This window comes from Homalodisca vitripennis, chromosome 2, assembly GCF_021130785.1.
Source record: "Homalodisca vitripennis isolate AUS2020 chromosome 2, UT_GWSS_2.1, whole genome shotgun sequence".
NCBI classification, from domain to species: domain Eukaryota; kingdom Metazoa; phylum Arthropoda; class Insecta; order Hemiptera; family Cicadellidae; genus Homalodisca; species Homalodisca vitripennis.
Window position 1 is genome coordinate 134,932,175 of NC_060208.1, and position 15,929 is coordinate 134,948,103.

The 15,929-nt window shown below is 30.6% G+C and overlaps 1 protein-coding gene across 1 annotated transcript; it reads left to right on the forward strand.

Moving 5' to 3' along the window:
* Positions 1–350: 350 nt before the first annotated feature.
* Positions 351–1,640, forward strand: LOC124355814 (piggyBac transposable element-derived protein 2-like). Its single transcript, XM_046806969.1, has one exon. The coding sequence runs from the start codon at positions 351–353 to the stop codon at positions 1,638–1,640; it is 1,290 nt and encodes a 429-aa protein (XP_046662925.1).
* The last annotated feature ends 14,289 nt before the right edge of the window (positions 1,641–15,929 follow it).

The window sequence follows — 15,929 nt, forward strand, 5'->3', positions numbered from 1 at the left end:
CCCAAAACCTGGCACATCTTCAAAAGGCAGTGCCAAAAGAGTTTATACTAAGAGTGTAACATATAAAACCCCCCAAAAAAGTAAGTAAAACTAGATCTACAGTGGCATGGAAGAAAGAGGCACTTCCAAAAATTGAATGTACATTCAAAGGTGAATGTAAATTACCCAATGATGTCCAGGTCCTTGACTCACCTCTAGATTTCTTTTTGTATTTTTTCCCCAAAGAACTTATTGAACACATAGCATCACAAAGTTCTCTTTTTTCAACTCAAACAAATCCAAGCAACCCATTTGTAGTGACCGAGGAGCATGTTCGAAAGTACATTGGACTGTGTATTGCTTCGTCCATAATGCCTATTAGCAATGTGCGATTGTACTGGAACAGATCTATATCGATATCTTTGTTTGTAGAGACCCTACCACTAAATGTATTTGAGAAGATCAGACAGTTTCTGCATTTCAACGATAATTCTCTACTAGTACCAAGAAACGAACCTGGCCATGATCGGATGCACAAAATAAGACCTGTGATTGAAACCATACGGAAGAGATTCAATTCTATTCCAGTGGAGGAGAGAGTTGCATGTGATGAACAGATGTGCTCGTCAAAAGCCCGACATTTTCTCATTCGTTACATGCCAAAAAAACCTAATAAATATGGTTTTATTCTGTATTTACTGTCAGGTATGTCTGGATTTTCGTATAATTTTGAGGTGTACACTGGCCAGGAAGGAGAAGAGGAAAGGCTGCCTAATGAACCCGACATCGGAGCAACCGGTAATACCGTTGTGCGTCTTACCAGAATCCTCAAACCTCACCAGAATCATAAAATATATTTTGATAATTATTACACCTCAATTAGCCTTTGTGACTACTTGTTGTCCCAGGGTGTACATTGCGTTGGAACCGTACGAACAGATCGTATACCAGACTGTCCGCTTCCTGACAAAAAAACTCAAAAATCCATGGTAAGAGGCCAATCAGTGGAGTATGTGGGTGAAATGAAGAATGGGAAGATAGCAGCAGTATCCTGGAAAGACAATAAGTGTGTCAACCTCCTGTCAACATTTGCAGGGGTTGAACCAGAAACAAAAGTCAGGAGATATGATAGATCTCGAAAATTGCATGTGGAAGTGAACTGTCCTAGTATAATATCTGAATACAACAGACATATGGGTGGAGTTGACCTCCTGGATAGTCTCCTTGGGAGATATAAGATAATCCAGAGAAGCAAGAAATGGTACATTAGACTGTTTTATCACCTGCTGGATTTAACTGTTGTAAATGCATGGTTAATTTACGTCCGGGTCCACAAAGAAAGACAAGAACCACACCTAAAACTAGCTATGTTCCGGTTACAACTAGCTCAAAGTTTATGCAAATTCGGAATGACAACAACACCAACAAGAGGCCGCCCCTCACTTGCCAGCAAGAAACCTAAGAAAGCTGTGGCTTGTTCTGGTCCTCCTAAAGAAGTCAGATTGGACAACATTGGACACTGGCCAGACCATACAGAAAAAAAACAGCGTTGTAAAATGGAACAGTGCAAGGGGTTTACTGTTATAAAGTGTGTTAAGTGTACAGTTCCATTGTGCTTAAACAAAACAAATAACTGTTTTGTCAAATATCATACTCTTTGATAACTGGTCAGGCACTGAGATTGTCAGGCCCGAACATAGACAATGGCAAATGTAAGGTTGTGACATATCATATTTTGAAAGGAAATGTTAGTAATAAGAAATAAAAATGTGTTTTAAATGTAATATGTGTTGTTTTTATATGCAACAACAAATACAATTAAAGTTGTGATGAAATATCATTCGTTGCCATATGGCTACAGCATGCATTGTGTGCATAACAAGGTATATTGTAGAGCAGCACACTGCATGTTGTTGCCAAATGGAACATAATTTTAATTTCCAAATTATTTGCACTCTATGAGTGGTGGAATTTTAAAACTATTTTCTATGATGTATAAGACCATTTTTCTAACGAAATAAATTTTTTCCAACCAATAAAAAAAAATCATGCACTGTAGGTTTTGATTTTAAGTTTTAAGTTATCTGTCATTGAGCATGATACAAATAAACTCAACACAAACTTTTCCATTTCTATTATTAGTAGGATTATTAGTTTAAACTGTTACTAATATAAGCTAACATGAAGGTATTTAGTGAATCTTTTAATACCTCTGCTGATGATAAGTTCGTTATTAGTCTATGAATAACCTGAGAAACAGTGCCCTGTTTAGTAGTCTGTTATTAAATTGAACGAAAATACTCTTCTAAGATGTAAACAAGAACTTTGGAAGCTCTAGGCCCATAATCCAACTTTGAGGTATACTTCACAAAAGTCACATGTAAAGTAAGCTTTCAAATAACGCCCGATATGTAATTGTATTAATAAATTTAGCCCACTCAAATCTTCTCAGAATAGAGATCGTTTATTCTCTTAATGAAATAAGAAAGATAAGTACAGACTGAAATATATTGGTCCTTATTTAATAAGTAAGACTGTAAATAGTTTTATCAGCACTCATTAGACCTTAACGATCGTAACGTTTCCTAATTACACGAAGAAACGAGTGATATCCTTCATTTTTATTTATAGTAATTCCTCTTCAAGGGAATTTCACGAGCTACAGAATTAACTGCCGTGAAATGTTTTAGTCGCCTACATTTTCCAATACAATAAGGTTTATTTTACAGATTCATCTTTACACATTTCTCTCAATTACAGTTACGTAGTTAACATTTTATTATAATTCTCAGAGATATTATATGCTGGTATTTTTACTTTTATGCATGAAAACTTTCAACGTAAATAGTATAATTGATTTAATACAGTTTCCCCGATGAACAAAAATATATACATACACACGTCTGAAAAGCCGAATTCTGTCAAACGATAACAAAGGTGGGAGTTTTATACAATTTAAATGTATAATAAACGGTAAATAGCAAATTTATCTTAAATCTACACCAAAGTACTCATATCTAATCTAGAAAGGCGTAATGCTAGAACTCTCCTAAAGGAAATAACTTAATGTTTATAGCTTGTATAGTTAATATAAATATTTAGTTTATATCAGTATGAATAACAAATGTAATGTAACTCGTGCGAAAATTATCATATTCAAACGAAGAATGTTAGCAAAGAATACATTATCATAAATGTCTTGTGTGTACTTAATTCCCATATAAAATAAAAGGTAATACTTACGTCTTTTTCGTATTTATATAAGAAATATCATTATCACGTGAGTTGCTTTGAAGTGGACCATTATAATAGTTACATAAATATGTACTGCAGTAAACAATGAGTATAGGCACTGCCTTACAATTCATTATACAGATTTGTATTAAAATTTAGTTTCTTATTAAATTTAACTTAAACATTTAACTAAAATAAAAAAAAAACTATCTCAAGAAAAATCTACGTAGAAATGGTTTTCATGTCACTAGTTCTATGTGTTGTTAAATAAAATACCACTAAACTGCTGTATACAATAGAAAATTGTCGGTAGAGAAGCAAGGAAGGATTACTTTAGATTTTGGCAAGTAGCCAGAGTTACGAACCAAATGATGGATGGTTTGCACGTGATTTAGAACGCAGTTTTATTACTTCAATTTATAATGTTGTACACGTTAGCTTTCCACGCAATTTGAAATAAAATAATAGGGACATTGTTATAATATAGTTTTTAAACGTCAAACAACACCATTCAAAGATAAGTAGTTTTTACAGAAAAATATAGCAATTCCCTCTTTAAGAGCAATGTATTTTGTTGGGGTACAGAATACATAGAGTAAAACGATGGATCTTATTCACTATTCAAATAAATGTAATAGTGAATGAGATCCATCTCCAGCATTAAATTTTACTTCACACTATTTTATAAACTATTTCATACGACCAATGTGGAGGTACCGTACATTTCTTAGTGGAAATACTTGTGCTGTGATTCAATGGTCCTATGATATTTTTAAACGCATTAGCAACATATCTTTGATGTCAGGTAGGAAATGGCCTGTTCATAGTTAAAAAGATAAAATATTAAGTGAAATTTATATTTTCAAGTCTGGTACACTTGTACCAGACTTGGAAAATTGTTTTAATTTTTTTCAAAAAGATTTAATGACATAATAGAACTTAAACTATTTACCTAAGGATTGTTTCTTCTGCACATTAAGCAAAACTAATATATATATATACGTGAGGTTCGAATGTCAATAAGTACTATACCATAGATACTATGGTACAATAATTTATCATCGTTAGATAAACGGGATTGTGAGCACAACGATATTATTGGGTAAGTATTGGTGCCCATTATTTCCTTTAGTTATGTATGTAACTTTCCTGCCAAGTAAAATAATTTCCTTACAACTCAAAACTGATCTTAAATTACCCCTAAATTAAGGGTAAACACAACATAACCTGTATTCATTACAAAAAACTTTTAAAAACTAAACCTTTAAGTTTAACAAGTTTTCTCCCGGAGTAAAAGGATATTCAAGAAAGGTAAGACTTGGAAAGTGATTCGAATATCTTAAAAATATAAAGCACTTTTGAATTAATAATATTAATTTATTTATACTTAAGTAAATAGTAATCTCAATATTTTAAATAGAAGGTAAAAGTTATATTTATCATGGTTATTTTGTTTATACAATACAAATTTATTTTAAAATTAAAATAAAAGCATTTACAAAGGAGTCTCTAAATAGTTTTTTAAATAGGTAATGCAATAAACATGTACGTATAAATATTACATTGTGAACCATAGTGAAAAACACTCTCGGTGTTGGACGGTCACATACACAGAGTTGGATGATGAATTGGCGCTCTCTCCTAGAGTATGTAGAAAAACAAAGGATCTAGTAAGATCCATTTACAGAAAGCATTTTAATGGGGCCTTGACTACAGATATGGCAAGATGCGCTGTTTTATTGAACTGTCTGGACTCTGGTTTGTTTCTTAAAATTAAACGTTATTATGTAACTTAGTTTATGTAAAGTACTTATAAAGATTTTAATAATACTAATCAATACTATTCTAAATTATTTTAATGTACCATTAGCCTCGTGTACACAGGACGAAAGCGGTTAAAATGGTCTCTATTAAAATTCAAAGATTTTTTTTATTCTACTATAATATCCCAAACAGATACGTTTAAAAAAGGAACTTTATATTTGAAATTATTAAATTAACTTGTTTATTGAAGAACTTTTAAAAATAAATCTTTACATTTATGTAAGATAAACAACAAGGAAACAATTACAAAAGACTGGATATTTATTTCATTACAAGTCCAGTAAATTATTGTGCTGCGAAGATTATGTTGGAGGTGAAACCAATTGTCTCAGTTGAACAAGATGTGGATGCTGTTCAATCCCAATAAAGAAGAGTTTTGTTCCAATACAAAAAAATGTTAAAACTTTGGTGCAATAAGGAATAAAAATAAAATGTTTTTGGAAAATTGAAAAAATCACAACCAAACGGAACGGGTACAAAGCCCGTCTCAACTTCGACGGGCCTTCAGTCTTTAGGTAATTTTCCTTTCCATCGCGTTAGTCAAATACTTTTGTCGAAACAAAAATCAATGCAGAAACTCGAATAAAGACATACACAGAATAAAACCATACAGACACGACCAACAACCACACTAGAACACGATTGACCGATGACACAACAAAAAGTAACAACAAATATAAAATTGCCTAAAAATCATAATAAATATATACGGACATATTTAAAAGTAAGTCCGTCTCTGTAATACAATTCTTTTGAAACAGGCCGCGACGTACTTTCATGGCAGCGGCTTTGTAGAACTTGTAATCTCCGGAAAAACAAGAGGACGAAATAGCAAAAAATGGACGTATTTTATATACGATATAGATTTTATATTAACTTTTAAATTACCTATCACGGTTCTTCAGAATGCTTAAACCAATTTAACATTTTTTCTTAAACTTAGAGATAGTTAAAGTCATAATCTTTAAATATTACAATGGTGCGAAAGAAAAAAACAAACCTTAGGTGGTTTTGTTTTTATTTAAATACGTGTAATTTAAAAAGTTAAACGTGCTAAAATTAAAGTTTACCTACCCATATAGTGAGTGTTTTAGACAATATTGGGTGGTGAAGGATAATATTGTCTGGACTGAGATCAGGAAGGCGGCCACATAAAAATCAAGACGAATTTTTGCAGATTTGACATAAATACCTTTAATCTTTGTCTAAACATTTATTTTGAAGAGATTGGGAGAAACTGAACAGATTAAGTGCTTCGTGCTATTTATTTAGAATGAAGGGGAGGTCTAGCCTATGTCACTCAAATAACGAGTACGGTGACATACCTGGAACTAGAAGATTGATTAGTATATAAAAAATATAAAACATTTATTACAAAAAGTCTGAAAGAATAACTCTTTAAGTTCAATGCACTGAATACAATGATTAACAACGACAAACTTTCCATATCATAACTAACTATGGACACTAAATCATGTGTCTACAAGTACTCTACTTTCGCAGTCGTTCTCATGATATTTGTTTCTCACTATTTATGTTTTATCATAGAAGATTAACCATAGCTTGTTTCTATTGGTAATTTACATAAATATGTCTTAGTACACAGAACAACTATTTAGAGCAAAAATAGATTAGAATAAGAGTGTTCTATTCTAATTGTAAATGTAACTCACAGTAAATATCATATTTTTAGTATTATTACAAGAGCAAAAATACCTAGCATTTGTCGGTGACCAAAATATTATTTTTTTTAATGTCAAACAAATTATGCTGTTACTGTGTAATAACAAAAAGCGTAGTAGTTGTACTGATCTCTTAATTTAAATGTTTCCAATAATTTTTAAATGATATTCTTTATTTTAAAATAAAGCTAATAAACTAAAACTAACTCTATAGAAGGATCATTCATATTAGTTTTTATTTTATTACGTTCGTTATACTAATAAATAACGCTTCTTATCTAATACAAACGCTAATACATACTTGTTGTGACATCTGATACGAGTAGTAATGTGGAAGATTTGTTTTGGTCGCGTGCAATAAAAACCACTGCATTGTCTTCTTAGGGACTTATTACGGTTGTTATCATTGCTATTTGCCTACAGTTAGTAAGCACATAATAACTGGCATTTAATTTAACGTTAAGAAAAATGTAATGGCTTCTCGAAACAGTTTAATCGTATATTTATATTTTATTATAAGTTATATTTAATAAAGATTTATTTGCATTTAATAATTAGAAAGAGTTAAAAGGCTTTTGTTCAATATTTTGCATAAATTAACGTAGGCTACTTTTTACGAATATAATAAATTTGTATTAGGCCATTAATGCTAATATTTAAATTACGAAACTATCATGTGATCGAAAGACTAATTTATATACATCTTCCTAGAGAAAACAAGGTAGCTCTTCAGTGGCACAGGTTAAACTCTAATTCTCTTAAACATAATAATTAAAGAAATAATATATACACGATGTTGCCTACTTAAGTTTGAATAATTTCATGGGATTCCAATATATTCCATCTTACGAACTTGCACTAAGTAGTACATGGACTTAAAGTTTTAATACTGTAAGATAAGCCGAGAGAAACAGCTATTTCTATATCAGTATTTGAGCGTACTGAATACATGGACTAAAATAAAACATTATTCTTTTTAACTAGTCCACATATACATAGGTTATCGAGTAGGCAACAGATAACCAGGTGTAAATCAAACAAACAGAGATACTAGGATTAGGACGTCTGCCAAACATTTGACTGAAACAGTCGAGCACTCCTTCCGTAACTGACGTACCCTACAAGCTCTGTTGGCTCTCTGTCAATGCTTACTCGCCAGTCTTTTCGTCATTGTATTTAATTTTATTTAGTCTTATGCTACATAATAACAACGCACACATTTGCTAACCCTTATCATTCCTTACAAACAGAATGAGCATCATACATTTTGCAGCAATTTAAAACATCATCTAAAGCTCGTCAAAAAGCTTCGTTATAATTGCCATTGCAATTTCAATGTTATAATGACAACAAAACACATCTATCTTTGTGAGGCAGTATTTGGTTTAACGTTTAGGGATATACAATTGGGGACAAAAGTATATGCCAAAGTGCAGTATGCAAATTCTTATGTCTGAGTTGGAAAAAAAAAATGCAACAATAATGAAAATTATACAGAGGATTATTACGACTCCTAATCTGACAACTTTGTAATCCACAACTTCATTGCGAAATATTTAGATTAATAATATTCCAAATTCATTTACCGATAATTTATATGCAATTTATGTAAATTTATAGTTAGTGCATAGAGCAAAGGTTTGATAAGATTTAATTCTCCCAGAAAATATAAACCTAAAATTATTTCCTTAATTTTAAGTGATTTAATCGCTTATGGACCAAAACTGTTTGGAATTTGACAATCAAAAGTGTTTTCTAACAATAAAGAAGCACACCATGTATCTATAGATGTAGTTTGTCAAATTATAACGTATGCAAGTATTGAACATCTACATGTACCAACCTTCACTAGTTCGCTCTCAATTTTTTAAGTCAAGGCCTGGAGTTTACTTAATAAATACACTCATTTCCTTAATAAGTTCATCTTTATCGGACAACAGGCTGGAAGACAATAGCGCATTGACTCATGGTAATGTTCATTTCTATGTTTTCTCAAGACACTGCAAAAATTCTATTTTACAATGTGGAAGAAGTCAACTAGTTGCGACTATATTGCGTGCTAACATTTACAGCTTTATTCATTATAGTGGTTTTTATAACAGTGTTTAAATAATATTTCCAATGCATAAACGTTTTTGCCAGTAGTCTCTTGTTACAAAGTTAAAAAGCTTAAAAGAAACTGGTACTGTGGTGGAAAAATGATTGGTCCATGGTTTTTAAATAAACGATTAGGCGGTTTCTGTAAATTCTGGTCATTACATATTTATGAATGAAGAGCTTTTCTTGTCATCAATGAGCAGGACAGTACTAGCACACATAATGCGATATTCAACTGTAGATTTGGGGCGACACTTCCCAGTCCACGTTATCTCCATAGATAGGGTCGAACCGTATTCGTTAATACGGTTGTCTAATTTAGCCCCTTGTGATGATTTCTTCATAGACTATCTCAAATGACTGGTTAATAATGATTGGTCCAAATTCCAGGCTCAACTTAAGAATAATACTCGTCGAGCTATGCAGAACGTACCGATCGATAAGCTGGGAAAATGTTAAACTTTAGAGACTAAAAATTTCATAACACTAACAACGTTATACGTCATCTGGTGACGTCATATTTAAAACTAAGTAAAAATAATATATAAATGTTGTATTCGATTGTGTAATAATAATCAAATATATATATGTTAATTTCATTTCGATTTAATTTGCAAGTAAGCAAGTTCCTCTGCACCATCCTGTATTACAGGTTGGAGCTGATACATTTGTTACGGTGAAACCACAAGAACAAAAATTATCCTGTAGTTAAATATGTCTTTTTCACTGCTAATCTCAGATTTCATCATTAAAGATTTTTTATCGGTAGCTTATTATATTTGTATTATAAATGCGTAATGCCTGTAGCAAATAAGAATATTAGCTTTTTAAATCATATACACTGGTATTTCTAATTGATATGTAATTGAGTTATAATGTGTTCCATGATTAAACCAGGCAATAATCGAAACGAATAAAACCTGTATTTTAGCTTTTATGGCTCTTCTGTTAAATATTAGTAGCTTAAATATTATTTTTCAGTCATATAGCCCGTAATTTATTATTATAAAATGCTTTAAGTAAGTAGGCTTATTACACAATATAACACTACGTCTTAATGAAACTGGTGGAAACATCTAATGCATAAATATAATTAGTTGCAAAAGCTTAACATTCTTGTACCATAATAACAGTTTTCTCCAAAAGTGAATTTAGCATTCCGCTACTCATGGTGAGATGCTGTACCAGCGCATTCCACCTGCTTACTTTAACGATCAGTATTACTCTCGTATGATCTGTTGATTGCACAAAAATCACCATAAAGGATAATAATAGCTAATCACAAACCATTTTTAGCGTTAATGGTCCTAATTATTAGCGAAATATGGAGAACGGAGGGGAAAAATGTATGAATCCATAGGTAAACGTTTACGTATTTACTAACTACAGTAAAACTTTTGTATGGATAAAGTTTATAATTTATTTTATTATTTAAATAAGCTTAATTTACTTTATTATTTAAATGTAATACCCGGTATATGACAAATAATGTGAGTAAAATAATAAAATTCGGGATAGCTCAAAATTTATTCTATTTATTTCTTCTTATACCCTTTTTATGTGTGTGACACCTTCCAGCTAAAAAGATATGCTATATTCTGGAAGTATTTTCCTGAAATTTTTCTGTTAATTAGGCAGGAAGCTGTGTAATTTTAAAATAAAGGTTAAGTTACATTTATAGTAAACAACCTTATGGATAACATTTACAGCTAATATATAAGTAGTGGCTATAACATCGAGTTTCTCACATTTAGAGAAACTCGGATCCTACATAACCAATAAATAATGTCCTAGTGATAAATTTAATTATATTCTTATATATTCTAATAATAAAATTAACTGCTTCTTTATTTACTTATAACTAACCTTTGGGCGGACCATTTCTAAAATAGTATTTTGCATTGCGTGAAGTATAATAAATTATAAAGGAAATGGTTCCTGGATTATTGTTTCATTTGGAAAAATTTTAATATTAATTAAACATGATCCCAATTTAACTGACACTAAATACGAGTAGCTGCTGACCTTCTCATCTTAAGTTAACAGAAGAGGCAGAAACGTTTCTTAAAATTCTCTTCAAAGTTTAACAACCTTTCTTATTTCAACCTTTTCGGTGCACACCGTTTAGAAAGGACTAATTCTAAATTAAAACATTGTAATATTTCGTATAAATTTGTATACAAATTTATTTTTGTAATTAGGATAATTCAGAAAATAAAAAAATCTACTATGTAAGTTTTGCCGCAGACTGCGCAGTGACAAATGTAAATCATTTTATGATTTGGAAATAGTATTTAAAACAACAAATTTTAGACTTATAAAGGCTTCACAGTAACTGGTTATGAAATAATATATTTCTTCATTGGGAAAACTCAAATATAGCACTGAAATATCTTGGACAGTAAGTAGATGTATTCTACGACTTGGAAATAGTATTTAAAATGACAAAGTTTAGACCTATAAAGGCTTCACAGTAACTGGTTATGAAATAATATATTCTTCATTGGGAAAGCTCAACTATAGCACTGAAATATCTTGGACAGTAAGTATATTTTGAAGACCTACATTATTACGAATTATTTTACTGACCTGGGCCATAGGTCAAACTGACCTGTTTCGTAAAAAGTACAAATAATTTAAGCCGAAAGTTATTCTATACGTACAAATATTGAAATAGTTGATACTTGAGTCTTGGTAATATTCAAATTTACTTTAAAGTAAACAACACATTTAGTGTATCTTATATAATTTGTGCTCTCGTTTAAACTGTTTCGTAGGGCTCCACCATTTATACTATATCGTAAGTTTACAGATTATAATTTCAAACATTAGATCCAACACCAGAAAAAAACTAAACATCCTCTACCTCTACTATTTGAGTTATAAATTTGAAACTTTCATGAAAGATAATTTATGTAAATAGAAGAGCAAGTATGCACTGTACTATTTATACAAGTTTTCACCACATAAATACTATAAGCTTATAACTATGACTATCGAGAGGTCTTAATTTTAACAGTTTTGTATAAACTAACTTCCAAACATTAGAATCCATAACCCGATTTATAAATGAATTAAGAGCCACAAATTAAATATATTCTCTTTCATACGGTTATGCAAGAAAGAATAATAAAAATTATGCGAATTAAAGTGGAACTATAATGTATGATATAATCAGTTATAATTGATATGCGACATATTTTCGCATTGTGGTAATATTTTTTATTTAAAAAATATCCCTATCTCTGCGATAATCTCCTTAATCTTAAAGTCTAACACTACAATCCTAGTTCCACATTTGCTTAGCCTTTTATCTCAAACAACCTTAGCCCGTCACAAACTCTCTTTTCCCGAGTAACATAAATCCTATGTTATATCTAACCTGCTAACATTTCTAAACAAATCACGTGCTGACTTAACATTCCAATACTATGAATTATAATTCCCAGTCAGTCTTGTGCAAATAAACAATAAAACTAATAATGCTTGTTCAGTTTTTCATTTGGACATGTCGGCTACACACAAAATATATATAAATATATATATATATATATATATATATATATATATATATATATATATATATATATATATATATATATATAGACACAAAATGGCCATAAAGTAAACTCCTGTACAGGTAAATAAATTACAATGGGTTAAATCCTACTGTGATTAGTTTAGGTTATATCCCAGCCACTGACCATGTACACGTCTTCACATTGATTCTCTATTGCTGGTTGATAGGTTTTTGTTAAAATATTTTTATTTTTAAGTTAATTTTATCGTCCATTAATAATAGTACTAAATTTGGTAAACACGTGGGTTCCAAAATTTTGCATCCAATACCAAGATTGAAATTTGTTGTTTGTCAATTGTTTTTTGATTGATTTGTGTTTCTTCGATTACCAAAAGCATATAATTCAACACAAAATGTCTACCTAGACGTTCAGTTTACTTTCCATGAGGTCGTAGGCCAAATTTCAAGACGTAAACATGAAACAACTCGAATGAAGACTAAACAATTTATAGTTAGGAACTGTTTTCTTCTTTTTAAGTTGGTCATTATTATCTAATTTAACAGTTATCCTGTTGCATAAATAATTTGAAAAGATATAGCTTGCATTCATTTATAAGAGATAGCCATTAAATAATCAATATTTTTGAATTAAAAAGTAGTTTTAAATTCGTACAATAATAATAAAGGGAAAGATTCAATTTTAGCTTTATACCATTACGTATGTAAACAGTTTTGTTTCATATAGTAAGGAACGACAAGTATGAAAGGCAGCCTCTGGAGAGTACAGTAATCTCAGCCGTGGAACGTGACTACAGAAACAACAATTCTCACAAAACACGTTTGTGTAAAGCAGTAAAGCTACGTACAAGCACATTTGAGACAGCAGTAGAGCATACGCGGTGCACTCACGGGACTAGGTGTAATCTCAGTGCAAGCTTCGTGACGACACAGCCTTCTCTTCGATCGGTAATAAGAAATTTTCAAGTACTATTATTAGTAATGATATATAATAAAATATAGTTAATTATATTTTTACTGAAAATTATATGCTTTAAAATCACAATTCATATACAGGGTGCCTCAGACCACTCGGCAGGAATCTCCTACGGTTGAACCATTAGGCCGAATGCCAATTCTCAGTGTCATAAAAGTAGTGACTGATAATAGTGTATATTGTTTGATTGCCGGCCATCAACACTGTGTAGGATGGTCGAGTATATTCCTACCATTATACGAGATGCATTAAGTGTAATATTGCAGAAGGAATAAAGATATTTTCATTTCATTTCATATTTTAATTTCATTATTTTCATTTCATTTCATTTCATTTGACACAGAGCGATACAATACTCTCTAACCCTAATACATCTCATACTGTGTGCGTTGCATTAGCTTTAGCCACATTTAAAATGAAGGGCGTGCTCGAAAATTAGGGCCACATGTTTAATCTCGGAGATTTTAAATATTGGTCACATGGCACTTCATTTTAAATGTACTTGAACGTTGAAAATTTAGTAAAACAATTTTGAATATATCTTAAGTCTTGACACGGTTTATAGAAATGTTTCGAGTTTTTGTTATTTTTTATGGTACTTATGTATTTAAGGTTGCGAGTGTAAATTTTATTTGTTGGAAAAACACACGATAAGGTTAGAACGTTATGTATTTTTGCGGTTTTTGGAACTGTAAATTGTGCCACTGAAATTTTTAAACCAAAAATAGCAGCTCCTTTCACACAAAAAATATAATGACAGCTTAGGTCGTATGGCACTTAAACGTAAAAGTTATTATAAAGCCACATTAAACTAATTTAAACTTTAATTCTAACTCTTCTAGTTCACACGGTATTTGAAAACCTCATATCTTAATACGAGTAAACAATTATTCTTAGTAATTATACAACACATAATTGTTAATTAATAACGATTAACTGTGAAGTATGACCACGTAATTTATTTGAAGAAATTCTACTGATAAAAATTACTTTATTGTCATATGCTCAGAAGTCCTGTAACCGGAATAAATAGTTTATTATTTCCAAGATATCTATTACCGTCTATTTAGGTGAATTTGTACAAACAGCCGATAATTAATAATACTTACATCACGATACGTATTTTACTTCAGAGTATGTTATTATTTTATTACAGCATTGCTAACTGTATCTTTTCGTTCAGTTGCTTAGTTGTTTGGCTTTTAAGATCAAGAATATTTTTAAAGTTAAAAGCTTGTCATGATGGAGTGATATTTATCAATGGCAATTTTACATTACACTACGTGTTTGTCACTATATTGCACTAAATGTTATACATTTTTACTTGGCATTATTAAGAATGTTTGAAACTTATTGGAATAATATATTTTTTAATAAATTCTAAAGTATAAGAGACAAAGATGAAATTTTAGTATAGCAATCATATTATGACATTTTATTTCACGTGCCTCATGGCCATGGTCCTATTTAAAAGGTTTTTGGCACGGAGGTACAAAGTTTTTAACTTAAACATTTTGTAACTGTAAGAAAAAAAATAAAACAAAATACCGTCTAAAAGCGTATTTTAAGTGTGTTTTAATAAAATAATCACACTCATAAATTTAAATGCAAAAAACTATAGTAGAATGTAAAAACAGGACATTACTTAAAACATTCCTATTATATGGGCAAACTTCAGATATTTTTGCTTCATATTTTTCAGTGCTCACAGATATTTTAAGTGTTTTGCCATATGATCTTTCTTGCTATTTGAAGTTTTTCGATTCGAATCTGTAACCACTCTGTATTTTAAATGTGACCAAAACTATTTTTCGACCTTTGTCGTTTGATATGCATTCAGGTTACTGCTTATTGCAGAGGTCTATGTCAAACGGTTCAAACATAGGAGATTATGGCCGGGTGTTCCAAAACACCCTGTATTAACTCTTTTAAAAAACAATATTTTTGATGAATATAAATATAGTACAATACTTATATGCTAGTATATACAAACTAATTTTTTTTTCAAAAATGCTTTAGTAGAAAAAGGTTTTAGAACCATAATTTTTGCCTCATGAGAGATACAGGTACGTAAAATAATTATTTTGTATCCAAGTTTTAATGCCGATTAACACCGACGACTTTATGTTCCTAGTATCCTCTTTGACGTAAGTGGAATGCTACGATACAAAGTCATACAGATATACCTTCTCTGTTAAAAAAAACAATCGTTTTAATATTAATTTGTTTTTAAACAATTTCAAAATCTTCATATTTAAGCTATACATAAACTTGAATAATCATTCAGCATGGACTTGTAAAGTTACTTTCTCATTTTAGTAAACGTTGTGGGCTATTTTAAAAGAATTTAAAGTTATAAAATCACACTAAAAGATTGTAAGACCTAAGGGATCGACATTTTGGAATATAAGTTCATTTAAACCTTTCTCGAATTCAAGTAACAAACAATTCCCTAATTATATCTGATTCGTTTTCCGCGCCTTGTCAACACAAAATGTTTTGTAATAAACTTTCTGAATATTTTTTTTATTTCCCTCGGTTCTCTTTATTTTGAACTCGCTGTTTCCTACTTAATAGTATAATATTACAAAACTGTTCT